Source organism: Hemitrygon akajei, chromosome 1 (genome assembly GCF_048418815.1).
Source record: "Hemitrygon akajei chromosome 1, sHemAka1.3, whole genome shotgun sequence".
NCBI lineage: Eukaryota > Metazoa > Chordata > Chondrichthyes > Myliobatiformes > Dasyatidae > Hemitrygon > Hemitrygon akajei.
The window spans coordinates 109,323,953-109,342,824 of record NC_133124.1 but is presented as its reverse complement, the minus strand read 5'-3'; the positions used below and the strand labels follow the sequence as shown (position 1 = coordinate 109,342,824).

The window sequence follows — 18,872 nt, the reverse complement described above, 5'->3', positions numbered from 1 at the left end:
CTGAAACTCACAGTCTATCACCAAGAAAGATTAAGGCAGCTATAACTACTGTTGCAATTCACATATCGTTTATGGTACGCCATGATTAAATGTGTCTATGACAATTTTCTCAAATAATATGTAGATTACCTCACCAAAAAGGAGTAGCGTCGTAGTCAGAACTGGATTTAATTCTCGTCGGCCTGTAAGGAGTTTCTACTTCTCCCTGCTCCTCCGGGTGCTCCGGTTTCCTCATAAATTCCAAAGACGTACCAGTAGGTAGGTTATTCGGTCATTATAAACTATCCCGTGATTAGCAAAGGGTTAAATCGGGGATTGCTGGAAGTGCCGGAAGGGCCTATTCCTGGCTATATCGTAATAAATGAAAAAGAGGGAAAAGCTTGATCTCCAGTTGGAAAATTGGGCAGAGCAGGTGACTGCTGGAGGGACGGGGGCGGGGTGGCACATTGCGATCACTGGCTATCCGTTTTATATGATTTTAGAAAAAGATAGGACCGGCCATCGAGTTAAAGGCCTAGATTGGTGAAAGTCTAATTTTGAAGTCACTCGACAGGATTCTGCAAAAGTTGATTGAGAGAAGCTGTTCGCAGGTATGGGAAGTGGCAGGCGTCTGAAAGTGTAATAGGGTGGGTTCAGGGACAGCATAAGACCACAAAACACAAGAGTAGAACTTGGCCATTTGGCCCATCGAGTCTGCCCCCAATCCATCATGGTTGATTTGTTACCCCCTTTCAATGCCAGTTTTCTGACCTTCCAGTAATCCTTGATGCCCTTTCTGATCAAGAACCAGTCAATCTTTGCATTAAATATACTTAGTTATATTGAAAGCCAAGGCTGGCAGAATTATGGATTATAGTTGATAAGGTATATTGAGGGTTTCTTCAGGGAAAATGGAGAATATATGTCAAGTATTGTCAGTTCTGATCAAGTGAATCCCCTGAGCCGTATAAAAGATATAGGAGTGCACTTAAGAGGAAAATCAGGAGAACAAATTCTTCAGATCGTTTTGGCAGTTAAGGCAAAGGGGAATCCTAAGATGTTCTATAAGTATATCAAGAGGGAAAAGGTAACCAGAACGATTGTGGAGTCACAGGAGATAGGGCGAGAATTTAAATATTTCTTATCTGTAATTACTGTAGAGAAGGTCAAGAAGCTAAGAAGTTCATAGCATAGAAAATGATGACTTGAACTATATCGACATTACAAAAGGGAAGGGGCTGACAGTCGTAAAATGCATCAAGGTGGATACATTCCCACGGCCAGACCAAGTGAATTCTATGAAACAGAGAGGCACGGCAGCGTAGTCGCTAGCACAACGCTTTACAGTGCAGGTGACCGGGGATCAATTCCCTTCGCTGCCTGTAAGGAGTTTGCACACTCTATAGGTGTTCCGCTTTCCTCCCACACATTTCAAAGATCTTCTGGTTAGTAGGTGAATTGGTCGCTGTAAGTTGTCACGTGATTGGGCTAAGAATAAATCAGGAGATTGCTGGGCGACGTGGCCTGAATGGCTGTAAGCAAGTATTTGGGCAGAGATATTTCTATAGCTGTTATCCACTACAACTGCATCGCTCCACTACTGTTGCCTGTCTTGCTATGTTCGGAATAAATTGTGCAAATAGGACAGAGAGGCCGAGTGCGTTAACCGGCATTCAAGTAACCCTCTCCAATACAGGTAGCTGAAAGGAAAAAAATGAACTGTGGCATGCCCCGCCCCTGACACCCGTCCCCTAAGAAAGGCGGCGCTACCAGTCTCATGTAAAGAAGTGATTTGGACACGGGCCGGGCTAGGAGCTGAGGCGGGTTCATCCCCGACAACAAAAGCTGAGAAACTGCGCTTCCTCTCAGATTCCAAACACTGATCCGGCGCAGCAAGCATGTGGCAGGGTGCCTGGTTCGTGGTGCTGCTTTTCAGCTGTGCGTTACCAACTCCTCTTCAACTTTTATTACTCCTTCCCGCCGCGCAGATTCTTTTACCATTTTCTGCTCTTTTTACAGGTCGCAGTGTGGCTCAGACCCTGACCCAGCCCAAAGCATCGCTGACGATAAGTGTCGGGAAAACCGCGCGAATTCGTTGTGAACTGAACGGAGGCACCATCAGCAGCAATGATCCCCTTCACTGGTATCAGCAGAAACCCGGAAAGCCGCTCCAAAGGATACTCTACTATGGAGAAGGCGTAACGCGGGATTCGGGATTCGGGGAATCCTTCAACGCGGAAAAGATTACAGATACTGTTGTCCAGTTAACAATCGAAGTTGACGCTGACAGCGCTGCCACCTATTACTGCGCCTACTGGGTTTACACAGTATGTAATAGAAAGCAAACTCCGCACAAAAAGCTCGACGAGCAGCCAGTCAGTCAAAGGGAACCGTCAATCCGGAGGCTGCAGCGACCCCCAGCTAGAATTGCACTTACCCATATCCGCCGGGCAGGAGTTGAAGTCTGTTCAAGAGGCAGGGACAGAAGCAGCCGGTTCCGAAATCTCCCCAATTCCATTCGAAAGAATGAAAGGATTCGGCTTTAGGGACGAGGTTGCAGCCGTGCGTTGCCCATTGCCGGGACTATCCCCTATGAAAGCAAAGTAGGGAGTTATGTCACCAGAAACACGCCGCGTGGCCTGGCCGGAAGTGCGGCAGGGATACTCGCATTGTCCGTCCCAGGAGATACTGATCTTCGGCGCGGAGCACTGAGCGTTAACCGCAGACTTCTCAATCCTCGAACCAGCTTCCCACGATCGAGAACTTCTGCAAAAGACAGATAGGCAGACATCTGCTACTTCACGGTGCAGATTGCACAACATTTCCGGTTCAGTTTCAGATTTATTTATCACATGTTAAAGGGTCACCGCAAGATTATCGACCGGAGGGTGCCGTATTGCAATCTTTTCTATAACATGGAAGGCCCTCACCGAGAGAACTTTTTGTGCTCTTGATACACTTGACAATTCTTCCAGAGAAGCGGTGCTTTATCAGCCAATGGAAGATGGTAGGTGGCAATCACGAAAATACTTCCGCAACCGTTTGACCTTAGACAACAAAACATTGCATCTGGAGTCAAAGTGGGGGACACTCACATTTACACCACTCTGATGCTAGCTGTGTCTGTGAGGTATGAGGTACCCGGGCATTGTGATAGAGGTACCTGGCGATTGAATGTAAGTAATGTAAGTTGACCAGACACTTCCTCATAAGGCACCGGAATAAGATGATGGCAAATTGCAGAAAATGTGGACCAAGTTGACCTGATATGTGCTGGAGTGCACTCATCACGAACATTGCACGAACCTGCCGCACTGTCATGGGCATCGTACAGGTTGCGTAAGAACGCGGTTTTGAATTTCTTCACGTGGTATTAATAAATGATCAAGAGAACTGGATTCAGCAAACACTTAGAGACAAGACAATATCCTTACTGCTGTAATGAACACCTGTGGTGAAGAACAGGCTTTGTCTTTAGCCAACTTGCTTTCTTGCAGTTACAGCATTGATCCATTAGATGGGAAATTACGTGCCACGAGAACGTAGCGGTTAGCACGCCGCTATTACAACTCAGGGCGTGGGAGTCTGGAGTTTATTTCTGGCGCTATCTGTAAGGAATCCCGGTAGGTCCTGCCTGCTCAATGCATGGGTTTTCCCCGGGTGCCCCGGTTTCCTCTCACAGTCCAAAGACGTACCGAGTAGGTTAACTGATCATTGTAAAATGTGATTAGGTTAGGGTTCATCGAGGTTGTCGGGGGTTGCTGGGGCGGCGTGACCTGTAGTCCGGAAGGGCCTGATCTGCACTGTATCGCTAAATAAAGAAAAAAAAATTGTCTAGTGATGTCCTATTCATATAAAGCCGGGCAAATCTAATCTGGCTATTACAACACAAAACAGGGACAAATGAAATGTACTCTAGGGATGAGGTGAGAGAGACTGTTTTTGATAACAGGACAGTATTTGGTTTACTGTAGCTCGGAGGAGCCTGAGAAAAACTGAAGTCAATGGACATTAAGTGGAGAATACCGCAAGGACTGGAGTACTAAAGCGCTGAAAGGAGGGAGGTTGGAAGTCTTTTCCTAGACCTCTATATTTTCAGTTGCTTCATTAATAAATTTACTACCTTTTCACTAGTGTACAGACAATGGCAATCTCCAGCAAGTGTTTCCAATTAACTACCCTTGATATTCAATGACTGGAAATGTAACTGGACCAGCCACACAAACACTGGGATAACACGTAAACCCGCAGGAAAAGGATCTCAGCGTTGTATGTGGTGACTCTGATAATAGGTTTTACTTTGAACTTTGACATTTAAATGTAGCTGGGTATTCTGGGGCAAAGAACGCACTTCCTGGCATTTCAAAGCCATTCCAATATCGGTTAATGAGGTTCTTTCCATTTAGGTGCATGAGTTTGTCTCAAAGAACATTAAAGAAGATCAATGCAATCCGAAAGAAAGCAATTCATTGCATTAACAGCAACTAACTGCTCCGAAGTTTCATTCTTGTTACTAGTTACATTAATATATCTGTAATACATCCAGGCTACTTAATGCACAATAATTATGTATTAAAATTCCTCTGACAGCACATCTGAAACTCACAGTCTATCACCAAGAAAGATTAAGGCAGCTATAACTACTGTTGCAATTCACATATCGTTTATGGTACGCCATGGTTAAATGTGTCTATGACAATTTTCTCAAATAATATGTAGATTACCTCACCAAAAAGGAGTAGCGTCGTAGTTAGAACTGGATTTAATTCTCGTCGGCCTGTAAGGAGTTTCTACTTCTCCCTGCTCCTCCGGGTGCTCCGGTTTCCTCATAAATTCCAAAGACGTACCAGTAGGTAGGTTATTCGGTCATTATAAACTATCCCGTGATTAGCAAAGGGTTAAATCGGGGATTGCTGGAAGTGCCGGAAGGGCCTATTCCTGGCTATATCGTAATAAATGAAAAAGAGGGAAAAGCTTGATCTCCAGTTGGAAAATTGGGCAGAGCAGGTGACTGCTGGAGGGACGGGGGCGGGGTGGCACATTGCGATCACTGGCTATCCGTTTTATATGATTTTAGAAAAAGATAGGACCGGCCATCGAGTTAAAGGCCTAGATTGGTGAAAGTCTAATTTTGAAGTCACTCGACAGGATTCTGCAAAAGTTGATTGAGAGAAGCTGTTCGCAGGTATGGGAAGTGGCAGGCGTCTGAAAGTGTAATAGGGTGGGTTCAGGGACAGCATAAGACCACAAAACACAAGAGTAGAACTTGGCCATTTGGCCCATCGAGTCTGCCCCCAATCCATCATGGTTGATTTGTTACCCCCTTTCAATGCCAGTTTTCTGACCTTCCAGTAATCCTTGATGCCCTTTCTGATCAAGAACCAGTCAATCTTTGCATTAAATATACTTAGTTATATTGAAAGCCAAGGCTGGCAGAATTATGGATTATAGTTGATAAGGTATATTGAGGGTTTCTTCAGGGAAAATGGAGAATATATGTCAAGTATTGTCAGTTGTGATCAAGTGAATCCCCTGAGCCGTATAAAAGATATAGGAGTGCACTTAAGAGGAAAATCAGGAGAACAAATTCTTCAGATCGTTTTGGCAGTTAAGGCAAAGGGGATTCCTAAGATGTTCTATAAGTATATCAAGAGGGAAAAGGTAACCAGAACGATTGTGGAGTCACAGGAGATAGGGCGAGAATTTAAATATTTCTTATCTGTAATTACTGTAGAGAAGGTCAAGAAGCTAAGAAGTTCATAGCATAGAAAATGATGACTTGAACTATATCGACATTACAAAAGGGAAGGGGCTGACAGTCGTAAAATGCATCAAGGTGGATACATTCCCACGGCCAGACCAAGTGAATTCTATGACACAGAGAGGCACGGTAGCGTAGTCGCTAGCATAACGCTTTACAGTGCAGGTGACCGGCATTCAATTCCCGTCGCTGCCTGTAAGGAGTTTGCACACTCTATAGGTGTTCCGCTTTCCTCTCACACATTTCAAAGATCTTCTGGTTAGTAGGTGAATTGGTCGCTGTAAGTTGTCACGTGATTGGGCTAAGAATAAATCAGGAGAGTGCTGGGCGACGTGGCCTGAATGGCTGTAAGCAAGTATTTGGGCAGAGATATTTCTATAACTGTTAACCACGGGCGAAGTAACAGAGGAGCATAAGATGGCTACTGTTGTGTTTTCTGAGAAGTGGTGTAAGGACAAACTTGGGAACTACGTGGGAGGGTGGTGGGGGGAGGGGGGGAGCTAGCCGAAAATCAGTGGCGGGAAATTTACAAGAAGATATCAGATAAACGAGCAATTGGGATTAAAACTATTCTATTGTGCGTGGGATATTATGTCAAAAAATTGATTTTTTTTTTGAAGAGGTGACCAAGAGGATCAACGAGAGCAAATCGATAACATTCACTTTAGCAAATTGTAACAAGATCCCGCTTGGTAGAATGGTCCTGAAGATCAACTCACATGCGGTTAAGGACAGGTGAGCCACTTGCGTCCAGACTTAGCCTGATGTTAACAGTCCAAGTGTGGTGTTCCACAGGGATCACGTTGTATCCACTGTTCATCACGGTCGGTATGGACGAGTTGTGTGGAAGTGCCCATTTCCGCGTTGTGGAATTCAACTAGTCTGTGACTCTATCCTAAATAAATATATTTATTTGGAGATCAGGAGTATCGAAAGACGGGAAAGCGGCGCCAGTCTTGAAGGTCAGCCATCATTCAGCGGCGGGAGCACAACGTAGTTTCAAGGTTTCTGGCAGGTCGGCGACGCTTGTTTAAAAGCAGCGCTTCGCGGGCGTTCGGAACCTCGGAGGCCCGATCAGCGGCGGGAACAGAGCGCAGCGAATTAAAAACATGTATAGAAGGGACAAGCGGCCGGCCATTGTTGGGAGTGGGTTAGTGGTGAGAGTAGGAGTGTCAGGCTTTGGGTCAAAGGAGGCTTCGGCTGAAGAGGCGTTGGCTGTGGGTAAGTTTCTGGTAAGGTTGTATGTCTTCTTCATGCTGGATGTTGGAATCCTGGGAGACCCAGAGTCTCCCAGGGACCTACAGCTGCGTGAAGTGCAACCAGCTACAACTCCTTGAAGACCGTGTTAGGGATCTGAAACAGCAGCGGAATGACCTTCGGCTTACACGGGAGAGTGAGGAGAAAATCGATTAGAGTTGTAGGGAAGTAGTCACTCCGATGTTGGAGGAAGCGAGTAGCTAGATGATTGTCAGGAGAAATGAAATTGTGAATAGCCAGTTAGCGCAGAGCATCGCTGTGGCCATTCCTCTCCAAAGTAAGTATACAGTTTTGGATACTATCGTGGGGGATGACCTCCCAGGGGAATGCCACGGAGCCCAAGTTACTGGCACTGAGCATGGGGCCGTGGTGCGGAAGGTAAAGAAGGAGAAGAGGGGAGAGGTATTGATAGAGGACTCAACAGTCAGAAGAACAAACAGGAGATACTGTGGACACGAACGGAACACCCGGCTAGTATGTTGCCTCCAAGGTGCCGGGGTCACGGACATCTCGTGTCCACAGCACTTTAGAGAGGGAGAGAGAGCAACCAGATGTCTTGGCACATATTGAGTCCACTGACAGAGGAAGGAAAAGCAATGCGGTCCTGAAGAGAGTATTTAGAGAGCTAGGCAGAAAGCTGAGAAGCAGGACATCCAGGGTAGTAATTTCCGGATGGCTACCTGTGCCACGTGCTAGTGAGGGTAGACACTGCATGATTTGGCAGATAAATACCTGGCTGAGAAGCTGCTAAAGGGGCAAGGGTTCAGGTTCTTGGATCATTGTGATCTCTACTGGGTGATGTATGACCTGTACAAAAGGGGTGGGTTGCACCTGAACCCGAAGGGGACCAATATTCTCGCGAGCAGGTATGTTAGAGCTGGTGGGGAGGGTTTAAGCTAATTTAGCAGGGGGTGGGAACCGGGATGAAGGGACTCAGGAAGGAGAAAGTAATGTCGGAACTAGCAGTATTTCAGTAGAGTAAGGGAAATTTCAGTGATACGAGAGAGGAGTTGACCAAAGCAGATTGAAAGGAGCTGTTAGCAGGGATGACAGCAGAGCAGCAATGGCATGAGTTTCTGGGGAAAATGAGGAAGGTGCAGTATAGATGCATTCAAAAAACGAAGAAATACTCAAATGGCAGAATCGTACAACCGTGGCAAAATTAACGGGAAGATAGAAGATTGGGAAGCTTTTTTTAAATTTTTTTTAATTAGTTTTTCAAAACATTTTACAAAATTATAAACCCCAAATCCCAGTGAGGAGCATTAATACAGATCAAGGTTAAGCATACAATAACAATATGCTACAAAGGAAGAGAATTTAACAAAAAAGCACCTAAATTAAAGACAAGTGAGTTTAGTGTCCTCCCCAAACCCCACAACACAAGAAAAAAAAACAACAATTCCAGACCAACCACCACACAATATAGAGAGTATAAGTCCGGACAGTCAAACTCCCAGACTGTGAATACACTTAGCAACAGAGGATAATAATGCCTACTACCAGAAAAAAAGGGAGCTGAAAGCAAGGGACCGAAAAGAAAAAAAAACCCTAGTCAAGAGGAAGGTTATGAAAGTACTCGATAAAAGGCCCCCAGACCTTATGGAACTTTAAATCCGAATTGAGAACTGAATAATGAATTTTTTCAAGGTCCAAGCAAGCCATAATGTCGTTAAGCCATTGCGCATGAGTGGGCGGGGCAACATCTCTCCATCTAAGGAGGATCAAGCGTCTCGCCAGGAGAGAGGCAAAGGATAGTATTTGGCATTTGGTCGGACCCAGACATAAATCTGTCTCGCCCCAAAAACCGAACAGAGCAATTAAGGGGTTAGGTTCTAGGTGCTGATTCAGAATACCCGATAGTGTAGTGAAGACATCTTTCCAGAATTTCTCCAAGCTAGGACAGCACCAGTACATATGGATGAAAGAGGCCATGCCCCTCTTGCATTTATCACAGAGCGGACTAATGCCAGGGTAGAATCGAGATAGTTTAGATTTAGACATATGGGCTCTATGAACAATCTTAAACTGTAAGAGACAATGGCGAGCACAAAGAGAGGTTGAGTTAACCGATTTGAGAACTGAGTCCCAGCTCTCCTCGGATAAGGAGATATTTAAATCCTGCTCCCAGGCCATTTTAATTTTATCCACAGGGGCCCGTCGTAAGGCTGCTAGTTTATCTCGGATAATTGAAATTAAACCTTTACCTAGTGGATTGATGGAAAGAAATAGGTCCATAGCATTTTTCGCAGGCATTTCAGGAAAGTTAGGAATTAAAGGAGCAGTAAAGTGTCGGATTTGGAGATATCTGAAAAAGTGAGCGTTAGGCAGGTTGAACTTAACAAAGAGCTGTTGAAAAGAAGCGAAGCGGTTATCAATGAAGAGATCTTCAAAATGTCTAATGCCCTTCCTGTACCAAACATGGAATGCTGAATCGAACGTGGTAGGTAAAAAAAGGTGATTGTGTGCAACAGGGCTAGAAATGGAAAACCCGTAGAAACCATTGCATTTCCTGAACTGAGCCCATATACGCAAAGTGTGTCTAACCAGAGGATTAGCTATTGATCTGGGCAGACTGCTAGGGAGTGCAGAGCCAAGAAGTGCAGATATAGATAATTCTTTAGTGGAGCTCAACTCCATTGCCACCCAGTTAGGGCACTCAGGTTGACCGTGGAAGAAAGACCAGAAGGCAGCACAACGTATATTAGCTGCCCAGTAATATAAGCGAAAGTTAGGTAAAGCCATGCCACCCTCTTTTTTAGATTTCTGGAGGTGGATTTTATTAATTCTAGAGCGCTTATTCTGCCACAGATATGACAAAATAATAGAGTCTAAGGAATCAAAGAAGGATTTAGGAATAAAAATTGGGATAGATTGAAATAAGTATAAAAATTTGGGGAGAACATACATTTTGACCACATTGATACGACCTACCAAGGACATAGATAGAGGTGACCATTGTACCAGATTCTGTTTTGTAGCATATGAAAGATTGAAAAGTTTTCACGAAAGAGATCTTTAAACTTCCTTGTGACTGTAATTCCAAGATAAGTAAATTGATTATGGACTACTTTAAAAGGGAGATCACGAAATATTAGTTCTTGTGCTTCTTTATTAATTGGGAAAAGTTCACTCTTATGTAAGTTGAGTTTATAGCCAGAGATCTGGCTAAACTGGTCAAGAAGTGAAAACATTAGAGGTAAGGGTGTAGACGGATATGAGAGAAAGAGTAGTAAGTCATCAGCATAGAGAGAGACTTTATGCTCAACACCCCCTCTCCAAATCCCGGTCAGTTCAGGACATTTTCGAAATGCTATCGTCAGAGGTTCTATAGCCAAATCAAAGAGAAAGGGACTTAAGGGGCATCCCTGATGGCTGCCACGTTTGAGATTGAATACTTGGGATTTCTGAAAGTTAGTTAGAACAGAAGCAGTAGGACACAGGTACAGCAATTGGATCCAAGAGATGAAACTTTGGCCGAGGTCAAATTTTTCTAAGACTGCAAAAAGGTAGTTCCACTCTATATGATCAAATGCTTTCTCCGCATCAAGGGAGATAACACATTCAGGAGTCCCAGTTGGAACTGAGTATAAAATATTAAATAGACGCCGAATGTTAAAAAAAGGGAGACGGTTTTTAATAAAGCCTGTTTGGTCATCAGAGATAATGGAGGGAATAACGGTTTCTAATCTATGAGCCAACACTTTAGCTAAGATCTTTACATCAACATTGAGCAGAGAGATCGGCCTGTACGAGGAACACTCTGTTGGGTCTTTGCCCTTTTTTAAAAGAAGAATAATAGATGCCTCATTGAAAGAGGGTGGCAATTTGCCGTAGTTAAACGAGTCAGATAATACTGAAAGTAACTGAGGAGAAAGAAGTGAGGAGAATGATTTATAAAATTCCACAGGGAACCCATCAGGTCCAGGAGATTTCCCTGAGGACAGTGCAGAAATTGCAGAAGGTATTTCTTCTAGTGATATAGGCGCATTAAGTTTGGCTTTGAAATCAGATGAAAGTGAGGGGATATTCAGATTCTGTAAAAATTGATCCACAGAGATATTGTCATTCAGGGATTCAGAGGAATAAAGCCGAGAATAAAAAATTTTAAATGCATCATTAATTTCTAAATGATCCGATGTAAAGTCTCCGTTCTCCTTCCGGATCTTTGTAATATGTTGTTTGGCTTTAGAACGCCTCAGCTGATTGGCTAGGAATTTACCAGACTTATCCCCATGAATGTAAAAGCGGCTCTTGCTTTCGAGAAGTTGGCATTCGACAGGTTGAGTGGACAGAAGGTTAAACTTAGTTTGGAGTTCAACGTGCTTCTTGTATAATTCAGGGTTCTTAGTTTGGGCATATAATTGATCCACATCTTTGATCTGGTTAATGAGGTCTGCTCGATCTGCACGGGATCTTCTATTGAGATTTGCTGTGTAAGAGATTATTTGACCCCTCAAATATGCTTTCATGGCATCCCAGACAATCTGGGATGGCACTTCAGGTGATGTATTAGTGTTAAAATAGAAGGTTATCTGGTCTTTAATAAATTTTACGAAATCATCATCCGATAATAAAGTTGAATCAAACTGCCAGTGTTTATTCCTCTGAGGGAGACCAGGAAAGTTCAGAGAGAGGGTAATTAGGGCATGGTCAGAAATCAGTATACTCTGATAGTCACAAGTGTGGGCAAATGGGATAAGTTGGTTATCGAGTAGGAAATAGTCAATTCTAGTGAAGGTATGGTGAACATGTGAGAAAAAGGAATAATCTCTCTCCGTAGGATGGAGGAAACGCCATATATCAGAGATACCAAAATTAGAGAGAAACGACTGAATAGCTAAGGCAGATTTGGTAGGTGATCTGGTAACAGAGGACGATCAGTCCAGTTTAGGATCCAACCAACAGTTAAAGTCACCACCCAATATAAGAGAGTATGAGTTTAAGTCTGGTAGTGAGGAAAAAAACCGTTCAAAGAAGTTAACATCATCAAAGTTGGGGGCATACAGGTTTGCTAGTGCAACTTTAGTGTTATATAGTTTACCAGAAACAATAATAAAACGTCCATTTGTGTCCGATATTTTATTATGGAGTTCAAAAGGAATATTTGAGTTAATAAGAATGGAGACTCCCCTAGCTTTAGCGGCAAAGGATGAATGAAAATGCTGACCTGCCCACTTGGACAGAAGCCGGGAGTTATCAAAACAACGAATATGAGTTTCTTGGAGGAAAGCAATGTCAGCTTTGAGTTGCTTAATATGTGAGCATACCTTCCTCCTTTTAACAGGGTGGTTCAGTCCCTTTACATTCCAGCTCACAAATTTAAGTGCACTAGCCATTATCAATTACTAATGCATAAAAGGCAGCAGGCATATAAAAAATCAAGCGGTACAATAGCAGTCTGGGAACAGAGATGTAAACATAGATTCGTAAGGTCAAAATATAAACATGTCCTAAACAATAAAGAAATGTTGGAACTGGAAAATCCACCCCACTCACACAACCCAAAACTAGACGGCTACCAAAACAAGTAGCTAGCTCTACCAAAAAAATTAACCCAAATACAACTTCCAGATCTGTGTCATTGACAGCAGTTCCGTATAAATGCTATAACAAACAGTAACTAGTTTATGCACTAAAAAGCATAACTACAGATTAGAACACCTTCTGCCGAGATATACAACTTAATACAGAGAAAATCGGAAGAAAACTAAAACTAACCTACCCGCGAAATATTATAGAAGAATAAAGTAAGAGAAGGGGGGGGGGAAGGTAAGAAGGAAAAAGAAAAAAAGAGGAAGGGGAAAATTCTAAATTCAAGACGAGTGTTTATCAACCGTTTACCGAGAAGGGAGAAAAGAAAATTCAGAGAATGGAAAAAAAAGGGGGTGAAGAAAAGAAAAAGATAAAATAAATATTTAAAACAGAGGAAAAATAAATCAGCAGTAGAACTGTGAACCAACAAACAGGGAGGCCTTCACTAAAGACTTCAGACCTCCAAAACAAGTTAGAATTAGTTGTAGAACTCTATAGGTAAAGTTATACAGAGGTAAAAATAGATTACACACACACTAAATCCCGGGAGAGATTGTCACCAGCCTTTAGAGTTTCAGTGAATAATGTCTGAGTGATTCAAGTGAATTCCGAGTCCAGAGAAAGTAATTTTACTACGAGGAGTACTTATCCACCATTTTAGGAGGTCCGATCAGATTCCGAAGATGACTGGATAGCCGGAAGACTTGCCACAAACGCTTCGGCTTCCCTCGCTGATTTGAACCACTTGAATTCCCCGGTATTAAACTTGATTCTTAGGTCAGCAAGATTACGAAAGGAAGGTTTGAAACCACGATCAAAAAGCACTTTCATTACGCCTTTATACTCAGCGCGCATCTTTAAGGTCTGGGGTGCAAAATCTTCCACAAAGCGAATGGTTGTATCCTGGAAAGAAAAAGAGCCTCTGCGACGTGCCTCCACAATCAGACTGTGTTTTACCTGGTATTGATGGAAATACAAGATTACTGGTCGCGGACGGGAACCCAGAATTCCGGGGGAAACATAGACTCTGTGTGCCCGTTCGAGCTCGGGCGGCTTCGGAAGCAGATCCTTCCCAAATATCTCACAGAGAAACTCGGCGAAAAACTTCACGGTTGACCCCTTCTCAGTTGCCTCTGGTAATCCCAGAATTCTGATGTTGCAGCGTCTGCTGCGATTATCGAGATCCACCATTTTGGAAAGAAATTTATTAGATTTTTCCTCTAAGCTGGAACAGAGAGTCTCCAAGTATCGAACCCAACTTTCTAAAGCTTCAGAAGTCGAATCGATGCGAGATAAGTGTTCAGCATGTTTGTCCACTTTATCGTTGATCCGATCCAGTTTCTCTTCTAACTGTTTGAAAGCGGTTTTAATTTCCTTTAAGATTTCGTCTCGGAGATTTTCAAGCGCCTCCATCGTCACGTCCGACGAGGTCGTAGTTTCTTTTCTCCCGGATTTAGAACTCTTGCTAGACATTGTAAGTTAGATATATTCACAGGCAAGTAAGAGATACCGAAATAATTCCTAACTAAGCTTTATAAAATGGAGACATTTAGTGCAAAGGTAGCGACAGTAACGGAACAAAAGTTCGGAGCAGCTAAGCAATCGCCATCTTACCGGAAGTCAAGATTGGGAAGCTTTTAAAAACCTAGAGACAGAGAAACTAGCAAACAATATCAAAATGGCAAGTAACAGCTTTTTCCAGTATATAAAAAAAAGAGAGATGAGAGTGGGTATAGGACCACTAGAAAATGTGGCCGGAGAAATAATAACGGTGGACAAGGAGATGGTAGATGAACTAGATGAGTATTTTGTATCTGTCATCATTTTGGAAGACACTAGCAGTGTGCCAGATATTGTAACGTGTGAAGGAAGAGATGTGAGTGCAGTTGCTATTTCAAGGGAGAAGCTGGTCAAAAAGCTGAAAGACCTAAGGGTACCTAAGTGTCACCCCGACCAGATGAACTGCACCCTTGGATTTTGAAAGAGGTAGCGCTATAGATTGTGGAAGCATTAGCGGTGATCTTTCAAAACTCATTGGACTTTGATACGGTGCCAGAGGACTGGAAAACTGCAAATGTCACTCCAATCCTTAAGAAAGGAGGAAGGCAGCAGAAAGGAAATTATAGACAAGTTAGCCTGACCTCAGTGGTTGGGAAGACTTGGAGTCAATTGCTAAGGATGAGATTGTGGAATACTTGCTGGCACAAGAAAAGATAGGACAAAGTCAGCTTGGTTGCCTTAAGGTAAAATCTTGCCTGATGAACCTGTTGGAATTCTTTGAGGAGATTACAAGTAGGATAGATAAAGAGGATGCATTGGATGTTGTATATTTGGACTTTCAAAAGGCCTTTGACAAGGTTCCATACATGAGACTGCTTACTAAACTGAGAGCTCATGGCATTACAGGAAAGTTACTAACATGGTTAGAGCGTTGGCTGATTGGTAGGGTACAGCGAGTGGGAATAAAAGGATTCTTGCCTGGTTGTATGCAGGAACCAGTGGTGTTCCGCAGGGGCCAGTGATGGGGCCACTTCTTTGTATGCTGTATATCGATGATTTAGATGATGGAATTGTGAACAAGTTTGCAGATGATTCGAAGATTTGTGGAGGGACAGGTAGTGTTGAGGCAACAGGTAGCCTGCAAAGGACTTAGATAAACCAGCAGAATGGGCAGGAATGTGACAAATAAAATACAATGTTGGAAAATGCATGTTCATGCACCTTGGTGGTAGAAATAAATGTGCAGGCTATTTTCTAAACGGGAAGTGTTACAGTGATGTTTGGGTTAAGGTAATTTAGATTTAGCAAATGGCTTTGGCTACCAGTCTTCTGTTCCTAGATAATGTATTGTGGAATTAATTTGGAACAATGGATTCCTAAACGCTGTGAATCCTAGTCCAGACGATGCTGGCGTCTGTGGAATGGATGCGAATCAGAAGGTGTGAAGTTTCTATGTAGTTTCAAAAGAAAGCATTGTTTATACTTCGTAAATATGCAATTGTCCTTTGTGTTTAGCACTAAATATTGGGCCCCACGTTGGGCCAGCAGATCTTTCCACCGGAAGTGCTCCATAAGATGCCTACTGTATCTCGTTTTGTCGAATAAAGAAACTGCTTTCTATCTACCAGTAACTCTCTCGGGCGAAAATCCATAAATCTGAAATACAGTGGGACTTGGGAGTCTTTGTGCAGAACACCCTAAAGGTTAACTTGCAGGTAGAGGCAGTGGTGAGGAAGGCAAAATGCAATGTCAGCATTCATTTCAAGAGCTCTAGAATATAAGAGCAGGCCTCACCTTGAGTGCTGAGAACAGTTTTGGTCTCCTCATTGCTGGCATTGGAGACGGTCCAGACGCGTTTCACAAGGAAGAATCCGGGAATGAAAGGGTTATCATACGGGGAACGTTTGATGGCACTGGAATTGGTTGATCGCCTTAAGTTAGAAGGTTGAGGGTTTGAAGGTTTCTCATTGAAACCTTTCGAATGTTGAATGACCGAGACAACGTACATGTGAAAAGAATGTTTCTCATGGTGGGGGAGTCTAGGACAAGAGGGTACAGTCTCGGATGCGGAGACATTTCTTCAGCCAGAGGGTGGTAAATTTGTGGAATTTATCACCGCAGGCAGCTGTGGAGGCCACATCGTTGGGTATAGCTAAGGCAGAGATTGACAGGTTCTTGATTGGACATGGCATCAAAGGGTACGGGGAGAAGGCCGGGTATGGGGTTGAGGAGGGGTAAAAGTGAACAGCCATGATTGAATGGCAGACCAGACCCGATGGGACAAATAGCCTAATTCTGCTTCTATGTCTTACGTTCCTATGATCTTTATGAACCAGGAGCACGACGAAGGACAGACTCATCTATTCCCATTTCCCCGTCTTTTATATTCTCATCTCTGTGGCCTGCTGCTTGAGCCGCCAGGATCTAAAGCAAGTTCGCTGTAAACACACAGCGGGTCAAGCATCAGTACCCTTCGCTCTGGAGATTTCAGAGCTTTGAATAATCGCCACTAATGAAAATGAGTGACGCGATAAAACAAGAGAAATGTCGTTGACAGAACGAGGTCAGGAAGACAAGAGAGACAGAGGTTGCGTAACTTTTAATATGAACCATATGTATTTCAAATTTCTACATCCGCAGACTGGCGGCAGAAACCACAGCTGTTCGCCCCCTCTCCTAGGATAAGGACCAGCGAATGAAAGTGTAAATGAAGGTGACGGTGAAGGACACACTGCGCAGCCGCTCAAACAACCGGCCTGTATCCGGGCACTTGCTATTTAATTCTAACGGGGCCACGACAGGACCAGTCCCCTAGGAAACTGCATCACGTCGCTCTGTTCACTGCTTACCACCCTGGCGCTTTCCCTCGCAAGTATGTCCACCACCGCTCCAGCTTTTTCCTTCAAGACAGCGTGGCTTCAGTGTCTTTTATTTGCAGCTGGATGTCTGGCCGAGGAATTGAAGATGCTTCAGATTTCTATCACGAAGCCAGAGACGACGACGGTGAAGATACTGTGCGAGGCAGGGGTACTCGATAACATCCACTGGTACCAGCAACTCGCCAACCAGGCACCCAGAAGGATCCTGCGCTTTAACAAAGGGCGAATGGAGCGGGATCCGGGAGTGTCCGCCAAGTTCTCAGCCGAGAGCAGTAACTCTTCCTTCTCTCTTGTGATTGACAACATTGCCCTGACAGATGCCGCTATCTATTACTGTGCCCGCTGGGTCGGCACAGTGTGAAACGTCGACAGAAAGGCGATACAAAAACCCTCAGTCTCTCCGGCCGCTCGACTGCTCCGCCGGGGATAGGAAACTTCGTGTCATTGACCGGAGATGTAGGCAGCGTTCCCACCAAACAAAAGGAATGTTATTCTATTCAGGGATCCAGTGCTGAAGCGGGAAGCGGCACGTGGTTCAGAATACACAGGTGCGGCAGGTCTTCAAAACAACTGACGGAAGATAGTTATTTATTACAAGCTCAATTTACTACGAAGTTAGCGAAGTTATACCGTGCGTACGGAGCCACACCTGGAATATCGTGTCCAGCATTGGTCAAGTTATTTCTGGATGTCAATTATGTAGAAGCTGTTCCGAGAGGGTAACTTGGAACGAAGGGAAAATGCGACGGGCAGGTTAGACTCACATCCACTGGAGTTTTGAATAGTAATAGGGATCTTAATTAAAACGTACTGTTCGCTGATGAATGTTGACAGTGAGACGTGTAGAGGATGTTTCTATTCGCGCGAGAGCCTAGAATGGGAGTCAGTGTTGACTGGCTGTCCATTACCGAGAGAAATGAAGAAAGTCTATGACTCCTGGGAGCTCGTGGGTAAGCAGGGTCTTTGAATAATTTGAAGGCAGAGGAGGATTAATTATGGATAAGCGAGAGCGTCAAAGTTTACGGCGAGTAGTCGGAATGAAGAATTGAGTGTGGATCTCTCCGAGGCATAACGGAAAGCTGCAGCGACGGGTGACTTCAGGCAGAGATGCCCGGTGTGTGTAGACGGTTCATCTCGGAATCACACTCGACTTCACAGCGACTGGGTTGGGCTTCTGGTCCACGTGGTGGGGTGAGATCCGGATTGAAATTCAGCGCCGAGTCTGGAATAGTAAAGGACAGGTATGAAGTCGCAGCGCCAAATGGAAGCAGCAGTTTGCGGCATCGAAAACGAATGAACCGGTCGGCGGGATCTCAGTCGCCTGGATCAACGGGACCCTGTATCTCCCAACATGAAGGTGCTGCTGACCGTCATTTTATTGACCTCCTTTCTCGGTCAGTGTTTCTGCATTTTAATCCCTGTTTTCCTTCGCCCTTCGTCACCACATGTGGAATAATTCAATCACATTGAATTATTTTCTCCCACAGGTAAAGTGGCGCTTCAGATATTGACACAGGCTCAATTATCGATCACCACGGTTCCGACAAACTTGTGCAATTTTACTGTGATGTTCAACAAATATACTTTGCGAAAGCTGTTATACATTGGTACCGGCGGAAGCCGGATGAAGGCCTGCAGCGGCTATTGTATTTTAAGAGTTCATCCGACACTCATAAGGATGTACCTGACGAACGATTAATTGCGAGCAAAGTACCTGAAACTCAATCGTGCACTCTACTCTTGTCGAACATAAGCGAGGATGATGGGCACTTACTACTGCGCTTACTGGCTACACAGTGGCCAAATGCGAAGGGAAGTCAGTACAGAAACCCAACAGGTACCTTGTGCATAACGTGTTCACCGATTCCAAACCAAGTAACAGGTGTTGTGCCTCACGATCTCCGCGACCATCTGACTTTAACGAATGCTATTTGTTGTTTTTAACCACGGTGCAATTTGCA

General features: G+C 44.1%; 1 protein-coding gene and 1 gene segment (V, D, J or C); both read left to right on the top strand.

The window, feature by feature from the left end:
• Nucleotides 1–18,872, top strand: part of LOC140729757 (immunoglobulin kappa light chain-like) — a 317,296-nt gene that overhangs the window by 25,528 nt on the left and 272,896 nt on the right. The gene's annotated exons all lie outside the window — the stretch shown is intronic.
• Nucleotides 1,813–2,525, top strand: LOC140736223 (immunoglobulin lambda variable 3-9-like). The segment is given in 2 exon segments: nucleotides 1,813–1,917; nucleotides 1,999–2,525. Coding segments are annotated over 2 exon segments (567 nt in total).